This window comes from Cyprinus carpio, chromosome A3 (assembly GCF_018340385.1).
Source record: "Cyprinus carpio isolate SPL01 chromosome A3, ASM1834038v1, whole genome shotgun sequence".
NCBI classification, from domain to species: Eukaryota; Metazoa; Chordata; class Actinopteri; order Cypriniformes; family Cyprinidae; genus Cyprinus; species Cyprinus carpio.
Window position 1 is genome coordinate 825,341 of NC_056574.1, and position 14,788 is coordinate 840,128.

At 38.1% G+C, this 14,788-nt stretch overlaps 1 protein-coding gene across 2 annotated transcripts in view; it reads left to right on the forward strand.

The window, feature by feature from the left end:
* Positions 1-13,540, forward strand: part of lman2la (lectin, mannose-binding 2-like a) — a 29,961-nt gene extending 16,421 nt beyond the window's left edge. Inside the window, exons 1-9 of one of the 2 annotated variants that reach the window (XM_019083814.2) lie at positions 8,882-9,094; positions 9,668-9,786; positions 9,989-10,106; positions 10,197-10,279; positions 11,817-11,849; positions 11,960-12,121; positions 12,191-12,305; positions 12,868-12,987; positions 13,066-13,540. In XM_019083814.2, coding sequence (XP_018939359.1) covers positions 8,977-9,094; positions 9,668-9,786; positions 9,989-10,106; positions 10,197-10,279; positions 11,817-11,849; positions 11,960-12,121; positions 12,191-12,305; positions 12,868-12,987; positions 13,066-13,208 — 1,011 coding nt within the window. In that variant the 5' untranslated portion in view covers positions 8,882-8,976 and the 3' untranslated portion in view covers positions 13,209-13,540. Of the gene's footprint in view, positions 1-8,881; positions 9,095-9,667; positions 9,787-9,988; positions 10,107-10,196; positions 10,280-11,816; positions 11,850-11,959; positions 12,122-12,190; positions 12,306-12,867; positions 12,988-13,065 lie in introns of those variants that run through there. The other variant, XM_042715895.1, reaches the window with a different exon arrangement.
* The last annotated feature ends 1,248 nt before the right edge of the window (positions 13,541-14,788 follow it).

Sequence of the window (14,788 nt, forward strand, 5' to 3'; positions counted from 1 at the left end):
AGGAGACAGAGACGAGATTCTTCCCCACTGCTTAATGTCCCTGAACAGTTAAATGAGTTTTTAAACCACAATGCTTAAAATGTGTTTAAATGAAAAGCTTACATCATGACATGCAAAATGAATTTCTTAACCCATAAGTGAATATACTAGGCCTATAGAGTTTGTTCAAACACAAAAAGCAATATACATATATCAAGTTAATAATCAAACTAACCTAAAATCTGTGGGGATGATGACACTGTGTTTTTATCTGCTCCATGTGTCCTGTCCATTTGCGGTTCCACAGCTCCCACTCTGTCATCAGCTTTAGTAATATAAACTAGCTGTGGATTTTAGTGACTAACTCATGTTTTCCCCTCTCTCTTCATTTTTTTTTCTCACTATTTTATTTATTTTTTATTTATTTTTTTTTTTTTTTTTTTTTTTTTTAGAATAGTTGCCATTTTTACTTATGGAAGATAGTTCTTTGTATGACCATTTCTAGATCACACCAGAATGACATGAAGAGTGGTGAATGCAGACATTATAGACACAGCGATCACCTGATAGATAGGCTACATGCACAGTTTATTCAAAAGTCAAATATATAATAAACGCATTTGATTGGTAAACCAAATAAAAATTTGATGTTTTAATCTCTAATGGTAATGCATGGAATTTACGGGAAAACTCCACTAAATAATAGCGCTAAAATGTGAGGGGCGTGGTGGGGCTTTGGCAATCGTCGCTACCGATCCAATCACAGCCAAACACGGGTCTCCTCCTTGCTCGGGCCCCGGGGCTTCAGCCCCGCCTAGCCCAATGGTTAATGTGGCCCTGAATGGGAGCAGCCTCATACACATATAGGGCAGAGTGTCATGTCATTTAAAGGGGAAGTTCACACGTTAATGAGTAGCAAAGGATTAAGTAGCTGTATTGATTACTTTTATGCCACTGATCAGGCTTTTATATGTGGTTTGGGGTAACAAAGGGTTTTATAGTTTTGACTGAAATAATAATGCAGTAACTGACACTTTAAATCAATGTTTCAAGCAACAACAACAAAACAATTGAACAAAAAACAGATAAAGACAAAAAGTAGCCATTGATAATATCTAAATATGTATCCAAATCCAAATGTACAAACACGATTCCAAAAAAGTTGGGACACTGTACAAATTGTGAGTAAAAAAGGAAGGGAATAATTTACAAATCTCATAAACTTATATTTTCTTCACGATAGAATATAGATAACATATCAAATGTTGAAAGTGAGACATTTTGAAATGTCATGCCAAGTATTGGCTCATTTTGAATTTCATGAGAGCTACACATTCCAAAAAAGTTGGGACAGGTAGCAATAAGAGGCCAGAAAAGTTAAATGTACATGTAAGGAACAGCTGGAGGATCAATTTGCAACTTATTAGGTCAATTGGCAACATGATTGGGTATAAAAAGAGCCTCTCAGAGTGGCAGTGTCTCTCAGAAGTCAAGATGGGCAGAGGATCACCAATTCCCCCAATGCTGCGGCGAAAATTAGTGGAGCAATATCAGAAAGGAGTTTCTCAGAGAAAAATTGCAAAGAGTTTGAAGTTATCGTCATCTACAGTGCATAATATCATCCAAAGATTCAGAGAATCTGGAACAATCTCTGTGCGTAAGGGTCAAGGCCGGAAAACCATACTAAATGCTCGTGATCTTCGGGCCCTTAGACGGCACTCCATCACATACAGGAATGCTACTGTAATGGAAATCACAACATGGGCTCAGGAATATTTCCAGAAAACATTGTCTGTGAACACAATCCACCGTACCATTCGCCGTTGCCGGCTAAAACTCTATAGGTCAAAAAAGAAGCCATATCTAAACATGATAGAGAAGCGCAGGCGTCTTCTCTGGGCCAAGGCTCATTTAAAATGGACTGTGGCAAAGTGGAAAACTGTTCTGTGGTCAGATGAATCAAAATTTGAAGTTCTTTTTGGAAAACTGGGACGTCATGTCATCCGGACTAAAGAGGACAAGGACAACCCAAGTTGTTATCAGCGCTCAGTTCAGAAGCCTGCATCTCTGATGGTATGGGGTTGCATGACTGCGTGTGGCATGGGCAGCTTACACATCTGGAAAGGCACCATCAATGCTGAAAGGTATATCCAAGTTCTAGAACAACATATGCTCTCATCCAGATGTCGTCTCTTTCAGGGAAGACCTTGCATTTTCCAACATGACAATGTCAGACCACATACTGCTTCAATTACAATGTCATGGCTGTGTAGAAGAAGGATCTGGGTACTGAAATGGCCAGCCTGCAGTCCAGATCTTTCACCCACAGAAAACATTTGGCGCATCATAAAGAGGAAGATGCGACAAAGAAGACCTAAGACAGTTGAGCAACTAGAAGCCTGTATTAGACAAGAATAGGAAAACATTCCTATTCCTAAACTTGAGCAACTTGTCTCCTCAGTCCCCAGACGTTTGCAGACTGTTATAAAAAGAAAAGGGGATGCCACACAGTGGTAAACATGGCCTTGTCCCAACTTTTTTGAAATGTGTTGATGCCATGAAATTTTAAATCAACTTATTTTTCCCTTAAAATGATACATTTTCTCAGTTTAAACATTTAATATGTCATCTATTTTGTATTCTGAATAAAATATTGACATTTGAAACTTCCACATCATTGCATTCTGTTTTTATTCACAATTTGTACAGTGTCCCAACTTTTTTGGAATCGGGTTTGTAATAAAATTAATTTGTGTGATTTATGTGTAGATTATGTGCAATGTTTTAGCTACTAGGGATTGTTGCACTATACAGGCATCTAGTGGCAACACAATGATATTACAGATAATAAATTGTGCAAAATGTTTATCTTAACAGTCAATTTACAAATAATGCATTCAGATTTGTGGAAACCGCAATCATGGGTAAGACTGCCGACCTGCCTGCTGTCCAGAAGGCCATCATTGACACCCTCAAGCGAGAGGGTGAGACACAGAAAGAAATTTCTGAACGAATAGGCTGTTCCCAGAGTGCTGTATCAAGGCACCTCAGTGGGAAGTCTGTGGGAAGTGAAAAGTGTGGCAAAAAATGCTGCGCAAGGAGATGAGGTGACCGGACCCTGAGGAAGATTGTGGAGAAGGACCGATTCCAGACCTTGGGGGACCTGCGGAAGTAGTGGACTGAGTCTGGAGTAGAAACATCCAGAGCCACCGTGCACAGGCGTGTGCTTTTGAACCAGAAACAGCGGCAGAAGCGCCTGACCTGGGCTACAGAAAAGCAGCACTGGACTGTTGCTCAGTGGTCCAAAGTACTTTTTTTCGGATGAAAGCAAATTTTGCATGTCATTCAGAAATCAAGGTGCAAGAATCTGGAGGAAGACTGGGGAGAAGGAAATGCCAAAAGGCCTGAATGGTCTGGGGTGCCATGTCAGCTGCTGGTGTTGGTCCACTGTGTTTTATCAAGGGCAGGGTCAATGCAGCTAGCTATCAGGAGATTTTGGAGCACTTCATGCTTCCATCTGCTGAAAAGCTTTATGGAGATGAAGATTTCGTTTTTCAGCACGACCTGGCACCTGCTCACAGTGCCAAAACCACTGGTAAATGGTTTACTGACCATGGTATTACTGTGCTCAATTGGCCTGCCAACTCTCCTGACCTGAACCCCATGGAGAATCTGTGGGATATTGTGAAGAGAAAGTTGAGAGACGCAAGACCCAACACTCTGGATGAGCTTAAGGCCGCTATCGAAGCATCCTGGGCCTCCATAACACCTCAGCAGTGCCACAGGCTGATTGCCTCCATGCCACGCCGCATTGAAGCAGTCATTTCTGCAAAAGGATTCCGACCAAGTATTGAGTGCATAACTGAACATAATTATTTGAAGGTTGACTTTTTTTGTATTAAAAACACTTTTCTTTTATTGGTCGGATGAAATATGCTAATTTTTTGAGATGGGTTTTCATGAGCTGTATGCCAAAATCATCAGTATTAAAACAATAAAAGACCTGAAATATTTCAGTTGGTGTGCAATGAATCTAAAATATATGAAAGTTTAATTTTTATCATTACATTATGGAAAATAATGAACTTTTTCACAATATGCTAATTTTTTGAGAAGGACCTGTATATAATATGCGTTACATTACTTTCACATTACATTCGCATTACTTTTTAAATATGAGCAGGGCTTGATTGTTTTTAATATAAGAAGTTCTATTTATAGCAAAAGTAAAAGCCCTTTCACACGTAAAAGTGTAATGAATAAATCTTAGGCTGAAGGAAAAGTAAATTCACGTCTGTACAGTAGAATACAGGAGCAGAAGGTTCAACACTTTTCAGCAATAAAGAAAAACAAGGAAGCACAATATTCTATCTAAAGTCATTTTTGCTTATTAGTATGGTTGAACTGGTTCATCAAAGTCAGCAGCAAAGACACTGGTTAATAAAGTTTGTTTGGATTATTTTGTGTTATTTATCATTTTTGATTGTTGGAGTTTTGCATCATATTCTGAGTTTGCATTTCACTGTTGTAATTCATTTTGATTAATACTAAATCTGTTTTTTGCGAGTGGGATGAATTAATGCCCATTCACATTTAGTCTAGAACTACAGTAACATCATCACACAGCACACACAATGCCTCTGTACTTCCGGTTTCTCCCAATATGGAGACAGGAGACTTCTCAGTCAACAAATGGGAAAACTGGTGTTACTTTATTTTCTTGTAAATTAAAAAGTAATGCGTTACTTTACTAGTTACTTGAAAAAAGTAATCTGATTACGTAGCTCGCGTTACTTGTAATGCGTGACCCCCAACACTTGTTACTTGAAAAAAGTAATCTGATTACGTGTGTGTATGTATATGTGTGTGTGTATATATATGTATATATATATATATATATATATATATATATATATATATATGTGTGTGTGTTATATGTGTGTTTTTTTGGGGGGGGGGGGTGCAATAGGGATTTAGCCTAGGTCGTCAAATTGGCTAGAAACAGTGAAACAGTGTGTAAATGCATCTAAATGCCACTTCAGATGCAGCTTCTGTGTCCATTTCATTTGCTTGGTAACAGCCAAAATGTCTTATTATTCTAAATCACTGACTAAATGGAAGCTTTATAACTAAAAAGGCTTTATATAGGTAAAAATGCCCATAAAATATAAAACTCGGTTTAAACTTATTGGAAAAAGATTAATTTATATTAGTGTGAATTAATAATAATAATAATCATGTTTAATCATTTTAGACACATGATTTTACTGAAGGCTACCAGGACAAATCTAACTGAGTTTATAAACATAACAACAAACTATATCTTCTCTATTTCCAGTTTGTAGCGTGGATCATTCACTGCAACATTTAATCTGATTCTCATGTTTAAGAATCTGTTATCTTGAAAAATAATTTATGCTTCTATTGCCCACTGACTTGGTTTTAAACCTATATTATTATCCAATTTATCAGCCTTAAAACATCTTATAATACACACTTCTAGGTCAGGAAAATCAAAATTTTCACACACACACACAGAGGGGAGGGGAGGGGGGGTAACTAAGTACTGGGGGTCACATGCGTGCCTTTGACTGACCTAGAAATCTCACCCATGTGTCCCGATAAATATCCACTGTGTTTCTCGGGTGTGTGCTCCATCCTGACCCGTGTGTGTGTGTGTGTGTGTGTTTGTGTTTGATATCTGATGCAGATCTGAGATCAGATCAGAAGTTGTATGTCGAGTTCTGATGTTCACACACAGTTAGATGTGCCATACAGCAGCTGTCTGAACTAAGGGACTGTCTACAAATCACACTCTCTTACACACTTCACATCACAGGATTCTGATTTTACCTCATCTGATGTTTGTGCTTCATTTAAAACCTCAATAGTGATCAGTGCTCGAATTGAAGGGGTGCTGGGGGGATCAGGGACCCCCCATAAGGCATTGGGATCCCCCATAAGAAGTAAAAAAAAAATAGACTTGGGGGGGTCCCTCGGATGTTTTTATCTGAGTAAAAATGATATTTACAATAATTAATATTAAGTTTGTTTATGGGGTAGTTGTCATGTTTCTTTGAACCTTAAATGCCCCGCCCCACATCTAAAGACCGCTAAGCGCAGGACATCGTTGACATGACTGCTCGATTCACACCGCTCCGGTGAAGCTACCTTCAGCTAAAAAAATTGAGAATAGTAAACCACCACTCGCAGTCGGGAAGAGGAAGCTTCTTACTGACTTTTTTGAGGGGTAATTTTCCCTCTTTATATATCTTTCCACTATATTTATCAACTCCATGTTGGGACTTTTGTATTCCCTGCATAAATGATTATTAGGTCTTGTTCTTGGGTACTAGAGATCTCGATGAAGATGAGTGACAGCTTTTTAGTAATTATAAAGGGAGTGTTCGTTATGCGGTGAACTGTATAAAACTTGTTTTTCATGCTGCTAAGATCAACAGCCACATACACGCTGCAAAGTTTCAGGAATTACATCGGCATATAAATGCGGGATTCACTCTTGAAATAGCTATAACTGATATATTGATAGCCATAGTTAGTTCCTGAATGAAGCAGACTTTTGGACTGAAATGGTTGAATGGTGTGCTGACTGACAGACTCACTTATAACAGTCCCTTGCCGCCACCTACTGGACGTAACTATGTAAACTGCACTGAAATCGTTGAAAAATCCCCACAACACTACCACACAGACTGACAGCCAGTCTTGTCACAATTTTTAATAACTAATAAACTAGTTTAGTTAATTATGTAATAAACTAGATTCTTGCATTTAAACAAGCCTTTTGGAACAAACATTATTATCACAAAGTGTCAATCATCAAGTTGTTTTAGGGGAAATAATAAATACATTGGTAAATAATGCTAGGATTATTCTGTTGGACGTACATTACTGTTTAAAAGTAATTTCTGTTCACCAAGCCTGCATTGATTTGATCCAAAATACAGTAAAAATAGTAATATCATGATATATTATTACAATTTAAAATAATAATAATACAATCATAAACAATTTCCAGCATCATTACTCCAATCTTCATTGTCACGTGATCTTCAGAAATCATTCTAATATGCTGATTTGGTGCTCAAGAAACGTTTCTGATTATTATCAATGTTAAAAACTCTTTTCTTTTTTCAGGATACTGTGATTAATAGAAAGTTCAAAAGAACAACATTTATCTGAAATAGATATAATTTTAACATTATACAGTACACTACCATTCAAAAGTTTGGGGTTAGTAAAAATTTAAATTATTTCTTTTTTTGGGTGGAAAGAAATTAATAAAATTAATTTAATTCAGAAAGGATGCATTAAATTGATCAAAAGTGACAGTAAATACATTTTTAAATTTTACAAGAGTTTTTTTTTTTTTTTTTTTTTTTTTTTAGATAAATGCTCTTTTGAACTTTCTAATCATCAAAGAATCCTGAAAAGAAATCGTACACAACTGTTTTCAACATTGGTTTATGTCTTCACCCACCAGTTCTTGAAATTACTTTGAGAGCTGTTATGGATAAATGAGTTGACTTTTGAGAATCTCCTGGACATGCCTATGTTAAACTTATGAACTATTATAAAGACTATAGCCTGTTTGCCCAGTTGTCTTGCACTCTTTGAATAATACCTAATCTCATCTCTATACAGTCTGATAGCATTTTTCCATCCTTTTGCTACTGTTTAAGTAATTAAAAGGTCCTTAAACAGGTCCATTTGAAGTTACTGGCTGCTCCTTTATCACTGCTTTCTGAGACATTATGTAATAATGATTCCTGTGCCACTGCTGAATCTGAATACCACTCAGTGAGTCTGAAAGCTATCTGAATATTTTCTATGTTTTTTGAGAAATTTCAGTGTATTTTGATGTCACATGCTTTTACGGATCTTCAAGTGCCTTATATGTGGTCCCCTGGTATATATGCCATAGTTGCCCTTTTTGGTCTGCTGCTTTGTCACCATCTAAATCTTTAAAAGAAGAATAGTAGCTTATCTCTCTTTGTTATGCAACATTGGACTTATTATTCTTTATCAACACAAAAGCCTGTTCTTTTATGTAAGCCTGTTTTTAATAAATAGTATATAGTTATGCATATTATGATCAAATATATGGTTTATTTAAATTGTGTATTGCAAGACTAACCCCCACCCCCACCAAAAAAAAAAAAAAAAAAAAAGTCTTATGGTGGGGACTCCCCATAAGACTTGATTCAATTCGAGCACTGATAGTGATCGACACTCCAAAGTTTATTTACTATTTCTGTTAATGGAGGTTTAAATCCAGACTGATGAGTGAGAGTGTAAAATATCCACATTCATTCAGATGCATTAAAAAACAATCACCAGCCACTTAAAAATATGTAGTATGTTTTGTTCACCTTTGTACATCTTCAGAACACCAATTCAGATATTTTTTGATTAAATCCTCTGACCCTTATTAATTGCAGAATTTTAATTTTTTGGTGAACTATCCCTTTAAGATAACTGACAATATGACCTTCTTACGTAATATGCTCCGGAAGTAAGGCGACTCTAATAATAATAATAATAATAATAATAATAATAATAATAATAATGATAATACATTAGTAGTGAATTACTATATTGTAGATTTGGTTTGCGCATTCTCTCACATTTTCTAAAGTATGAGGTGTGCACATAAAATAAAACAATTATATAAAATTAATTAAAAAAGGGGCAAATTCCGCGGTCTAGAAATATTAATAAATGTGGAGAGTAACTACTTACTTTAAACGTTTCGTTGCTATTTTAGCAAATCGCAAATCTTTTATGATCATATATCTTCGGTCCCGTTTGCTGACGTGTGGGAGGGCTTGTGTTTGATTGACAGGTGAGAGAGCCAGTAGATGCGCGCCGTGTAAACAGCAGCAGCCAATCGGGTGGGAGCATTGGCCGATAGTGGGAATCGATGGCCGCGAGCGTGAATTCAGTGGACGCGTTTAAAAAGCTTTGAATTAAATCATGATTTCTGGATCATTGTTGATTTTATTTGCAGCGATCAGTGTTAGTTTATGTGATGACGGTCATGAAATGGAAGAGTTTTTAAAGAGAGAGTATTCGCTGTCCAAGCCTTACCAGGGTAAGAGACACAAATGCATTATAAATTCATCATTCTCGCGACTCTCTCGTTTACCTCTTATCATCATAATAATTATGCTTAATAATAATTATGTTCAAACGTTATATAATATACATCATCAGTCTGACACAGGAATGAAAGCAGTTTTATGTCACGTCTTTGGCTGCTGCATTAGATTGTATGTATGTGTGTGTGTGTGTGTGAGAGAGAGAGAGAGGAGTAGGGTGTATGTACCTGGTTTTCCCTACGTTTTGGGGGACCAGATGTACCCACAAGGATAGTAATACCAGTACATTTTTATCTTGTGGGGACATTATTTGGTCCCCAAGAGGAAAACGGGTTATAAACCACACAGAATGAAGTTTTTTTTTTTTTTTTTTTTTTTTCGTTTTTTGTTTTAATTTAAAAATGCATAAAGTTTCCTGTGAGGGGTAGGTTTAGGGTTAGGGTAAGAGTATAGAAAATACAGTTTGTACAGTAGGAAAACCATTACATCTATGGAATGAACCCATAAAACACGGAAAACTAAAATATATGTGTTGTGTATTTTCTGATGATGTGTGTGTGTTGCAGGTATTGGTGTGTCGGGTTCATCTCACTGGGAGCAGATGGGAGACGCTCTGGTCACCAGCGATCACGTGCGTCTCACTCCAGACCAGCAGAGCAAACAGGGAGCCATATGGAGCCGAATAGTAAGTCATCATCACTTACTAGTGTGCTTACTACAGCTGCCATTCACACCATTCAGCCAAGAAGGATTAGAGTCTTTGTAGTGACGTTCTTATTTAACAAATATAATCATAACTTCAGCCATGGACTAGTCCTAAAACCAGAGGAAATGGTTTATTGGTTCATGACTAGGCACTGTGTGTGTATTTGTATGTGTGTCTGTAGCCATGTCATCTGAGGGACTGGGAACTACAGGTGCATTTTAAGATTCACGGTCAGGGGAAGAAGAATCTGAACGGTGACGGTCTGGCCATCTGGTACACCAAGGAGCGCATGCAGAAAGGTCAGTGATGCTTGTTTCATTGAGTCAAGTCTGATCTCCAGTCAGGGTTTGTTTGCTAATGACTGTAGATTATCCCTCACCTGTCTGCAGGTCCGGTGTTTGGAAACAGGGATTTCTTCACAGGACTTGGCGTGTTTGTGGACACCTACCCCAATGAGGAGAAACTCATGGAGGTATAGAAATCAAACACTGCCAGCACGATCAATGACATTACAGTATGTATCTGTGTACAGGACTTAGACAAAGCCTTTTTCATATTTTTTGCTTCACAAACACGTTGTTATACAGTGATTTATATTGTTTGCTATTGTGTTCGAGAAGGAAATATCAGTTTACAAATCCATAGGTTTATTGAGTCATTAATTGTAATAATGCGGTGATATTTGTGTATTTAGGAGTCTGATATGGTCCACACAAAGATCTGACCTTCATTCAGTCCATCTCTTACATGAAGAGATCGTTTATAGCAGCACAGTATCTTTAGACGTGGTTCACGATGAGATCTGATGAATCACAAACAGCGTCTTTGAATTTTTAGTTTGTATTTCAAACCTGGGTCCCGTTCTTCATACGTTGCTAACTCAGCTGGATTTCATTGTTGAAGATTTGGCATGATCTTGGATAGTTTGGCTTATTTCATGTAAACAGGATTAGCAGAATTGATACTTAAAATCTGTCCGTTACCACCACTACTTTATTACAAGAGCATCCTACTGATCCAGGGACAATAATTTAAAATAATAATAATTAAAAAAATAATTTAAAGATAATATAATGACGTTATGTAGTCTTTAACACAGCCAGTTTTGCTCACTGAAAGATTTATTCGTCATAAAATAATTACTTCTTAATTGTATTAGAGTCTTACATGCTATACAGATCATGTAGAGTCGTGCATTAATTTGAGTGATGCCAGCTATTAAGGGAGTGGCTTGATGGAGAGCAGGAGATGCAGATAACATGATCTTAACCCTTAAGGAACTTTTATTAATGCTGTCATGTAACAAATCTGTTCAAATATAAAATTAAATGAATTGCTAATTACTACAATGTAAGTCTGTACAAATATTAGAAATCGTGAATATAAATAATTGGGAATCATGTAAATTAAAATAAAATAAAAACAGTGCACATTTCATTGATCTATTATAACATTTAGTTTTGTTCGCTTGGCTGTTTCCTTATAAATATCCAGAAATTTGTCAAGTTTTTCGTCAAGTGTCTTTTTTAATTATGTGATCTAATTATGTTGCTGTCTTGCCGCCAGCCAATCACTGCATTGCTGATCGTGGTTTCGAGTATCGACACATAACCCCTTTTAAACCAACCCATGAACGCGCAATTATCTCAGATAACTCAATCCAGCCGTATTAATCATCAACAACAGGTGCGTTCGAAGAACCGAATTACTCAGATCCTGATTAGCGCGATGATATCATCTTGGATGTGACGTTTCATCTTGGATGTAATAAGCGATGTATGAAGAATGGACCCCTGATTCAAGAGGACATGTTGACATTTACATCTCCACTCATAATGTTTCACTCATTCCTGTACACTCTATTCTGATCAACAGAGGTTTATGTGTCTGATTAAAGTGAACACTTCCCTAGTCAGTCCAGCCAGGACAGTTTAACCACAGTGTCATTTCTGAACATATGTGCCTGTTCCGTTTGTGTCTTTCATGTTTTTGTATGTGTCTGTTTTTAGGCCCAGAGGAAGAGATACACGCCCCGCACACAGGTAACAACCGCTCACTGTAGTTCACTGACTATCATCAATGCATCTGTGTTGACTTGTAGTGGATCACATGCTGAGTTCATTCTGCTGTTGTCTCTTCTGCTTGTCATCAGAGGATCTTCCCGTACGTATTGGCCATGGTGGGCAATGGCACCATCAGCTACGATCACGAGCGGGATGGGCGGCCCACAGAACTGGGCGGCTGTAATGCCATGGTGCGCAACCTGAAGCACGACACCTTCCTGTTCATCAGATATGTCCGGCGCAGACTCACGGTGAGGGACACCTGCTATAGATGCAGACTGTCCTTCCTGATGTCACACTGACGTGTGTGTTTGGTGCAGATCATGCTTGACATCGACGGGCAGCACGAGTGGAGAGACTGTCTGGACGTTCCTGGCGTGCGTCTGCCGCAGGGCTTCTACTTTGGCATTTCGGCCATCACTGGAGATCTGTCAGGTGACAAGTGCCACTGAAACCATAAGTCAACATTATCAGCAAATAGTTTTGTTCTTGAATAGTCATATGGTGTAATGTAAGGACCTGCAGTAACATGATTTGACCAGCGGAGCACTGTAATGCTTTGTATTTACTTGAGCGTCTCATTCTAGCATTCACTGGTAAGAAGGACTGTAACCTTGACTCATCTCGGAAGTATGATCCTCACTAGGGCGCATCCTTTTGAGAAGCACCCTATGGCTTTCTCATTTCTAAGGTTGCACCCTCCGGAGGTGGCATTTGTCAGCCGCATATGTCATTAATGCAGTCTCGTTCAGAAAAGAAACCATTAACATTGCCTGTTATTCAATGTAAAGCAAGACTCTAGACTTTGAGCATGCAAAATATCTACAGACACAGCAACGAAACGATCATAATATATGATGTCACGCTCTGGGGTGTCTTTTTTTAAAAACATAAAAAAAAATAACATAATTCCCTGAAAGGCACACACACGCGACTGCATGTGTATCTCATGATCCACTGCTTAGCTCCTGTGTGTGTGTGTGTGTGTGTGTGTCAGATAACCATGACCTGATCTCAATGAAGCTCTACCAGCTGACCATCCTGCGCAGCAAACAGGAGGATGTGGAGGAGCAGGAGGTGCTGATACCCAGTGTGGACAACATGGAGCTACTGAGACGTGAGTATGAGCTGATGATAAGCAATGCATGCTGACACATGCAGATGTGTGATGCATGTGTGTGTGTGTGTATCTCAGCGTACACAGATGCGGAGGGCATGAGCAGTATCGCCATCTTCTTCAGCGTGCTCTTCTCCATGCTGGGTGTGTTTCTGCTGGTGGTGGTGGGACTCGTGCTGTACGGACACTGGAGCGAAAGCAGACGGAAACGCTTCTACTGACCCGTTCTCATCTCAGCCCTTCCTGTCTGAATGTTTCTGCACTCTATGAATGATGTGGTCCACTGAAGTTCTGAACGTATGGACCTCTGAACACTCAACCCATTGTCAGGTTCCAGCTTCAGTTGAGATCAGACATGATAATGAGAGCATCATAGATCTGAACTCTCCCAGCATCCTGAGTTTCTGCTGCCTTCATTCTCACTACAGACGCCATATTTATTCTTATTTATTTATTGTACAGAGCATGTACCATCTTGTTTTTGGCCAAAATTATCTGTCTCAATTCAAATGGGAAATCTAAAGGAATTGAAATTAAAGTTTTGTTGATTTTACTCTGCTTTTACTCTTTTATCTGTATGCCACTGTAATGCTAAACGTTGAGCATTTAACACTTGAAAATGTCTGCTTCTCTGAGATGAATGTAAATACTTACGTATAGAGATCACCTGCTATTATAGACCCGTACAAAGACTAATTAACTACTACACCATTATAGAACGATGCATCAATGCACAAACTAACCAGTTAGTCAAAACCCAAAAGAGCAAGTTATCAGCACATCTTTAACTCATCAGTGCCAATAATGACATAATTCAGGAGTCAAGTCACACTTATTTCTATAGTGCTTCATACAATACAGGTTGTTTCAAAGCATCTTCACAGACATAAAGAGGGAAATGACAGTGTTAATGTTACAAAATTCATCAATTATGAAATTACATTTGATTCAGATATAAAGCAGCTCATCTGCCAGTATTCAGATCAATTTGGTTCAAGTTTTGTTAATTGATAATAGTACTAGATATTAAGTCTTTCAGACCCCAACTAATCAAGCCAAAGATGACAATGGCAAAGAGCCCAAACATCAGGTGATGGAAACCGGACTCAGTTGAGAGATAAATTCTCTTCTGTTCTAAATCCTGTGCTCTTGTAGCTCAAGTGGTAGAGCATTGCGTTACAAAGCGCAAGGTTGGGCGTTCGATTCCCCGGGAGCACATGATAGGTAAAAATTGATAGCCTGAATGCACTGTAAGTCGCTTTGGATAAAAGCGTCTGCTAAATGCATAAATTTAATTTAATTTAATTTAAATCAAGAGAAGGGGATTCTGTCCTAGAGAGCCGCTGTCCTGCAGAGTTCAGCTCTAACCCTAATCAAACACACCTTAACAAGCTAATCATTACATTTACATTTAATCATTTAGCAGACGCTTTTAACCAAAGCGACTTAAAAATTAGAACAATAGAAGCAATCAGACCAATGAGAGAACAACAACAGTATACAAGTGCCATGACAAGTCTCAGTTAGACTAGCACAGAACTCATATCAAGTTTTTTTTTTTCTTCCCAAGAATAGGATAGACAAGGAAAATAAAAGAAAAGGTAAGTGCTAGTATTAGTTGGTCAAGTGCTGGCGAAGAAGATGAGTCTTTAGACGGTTTTTTAAAAAAATGAGGAAAGACTCGGATGTTCGAATTGAGATTGACTGTGCCCGGCTGGTGGAATGACCTCCCAATGTTTTCAAGATTATTAAGTCAATAGGCAGGTGAGATTTTTTCAGGGTTGGAGCTAAACTCTCTAAG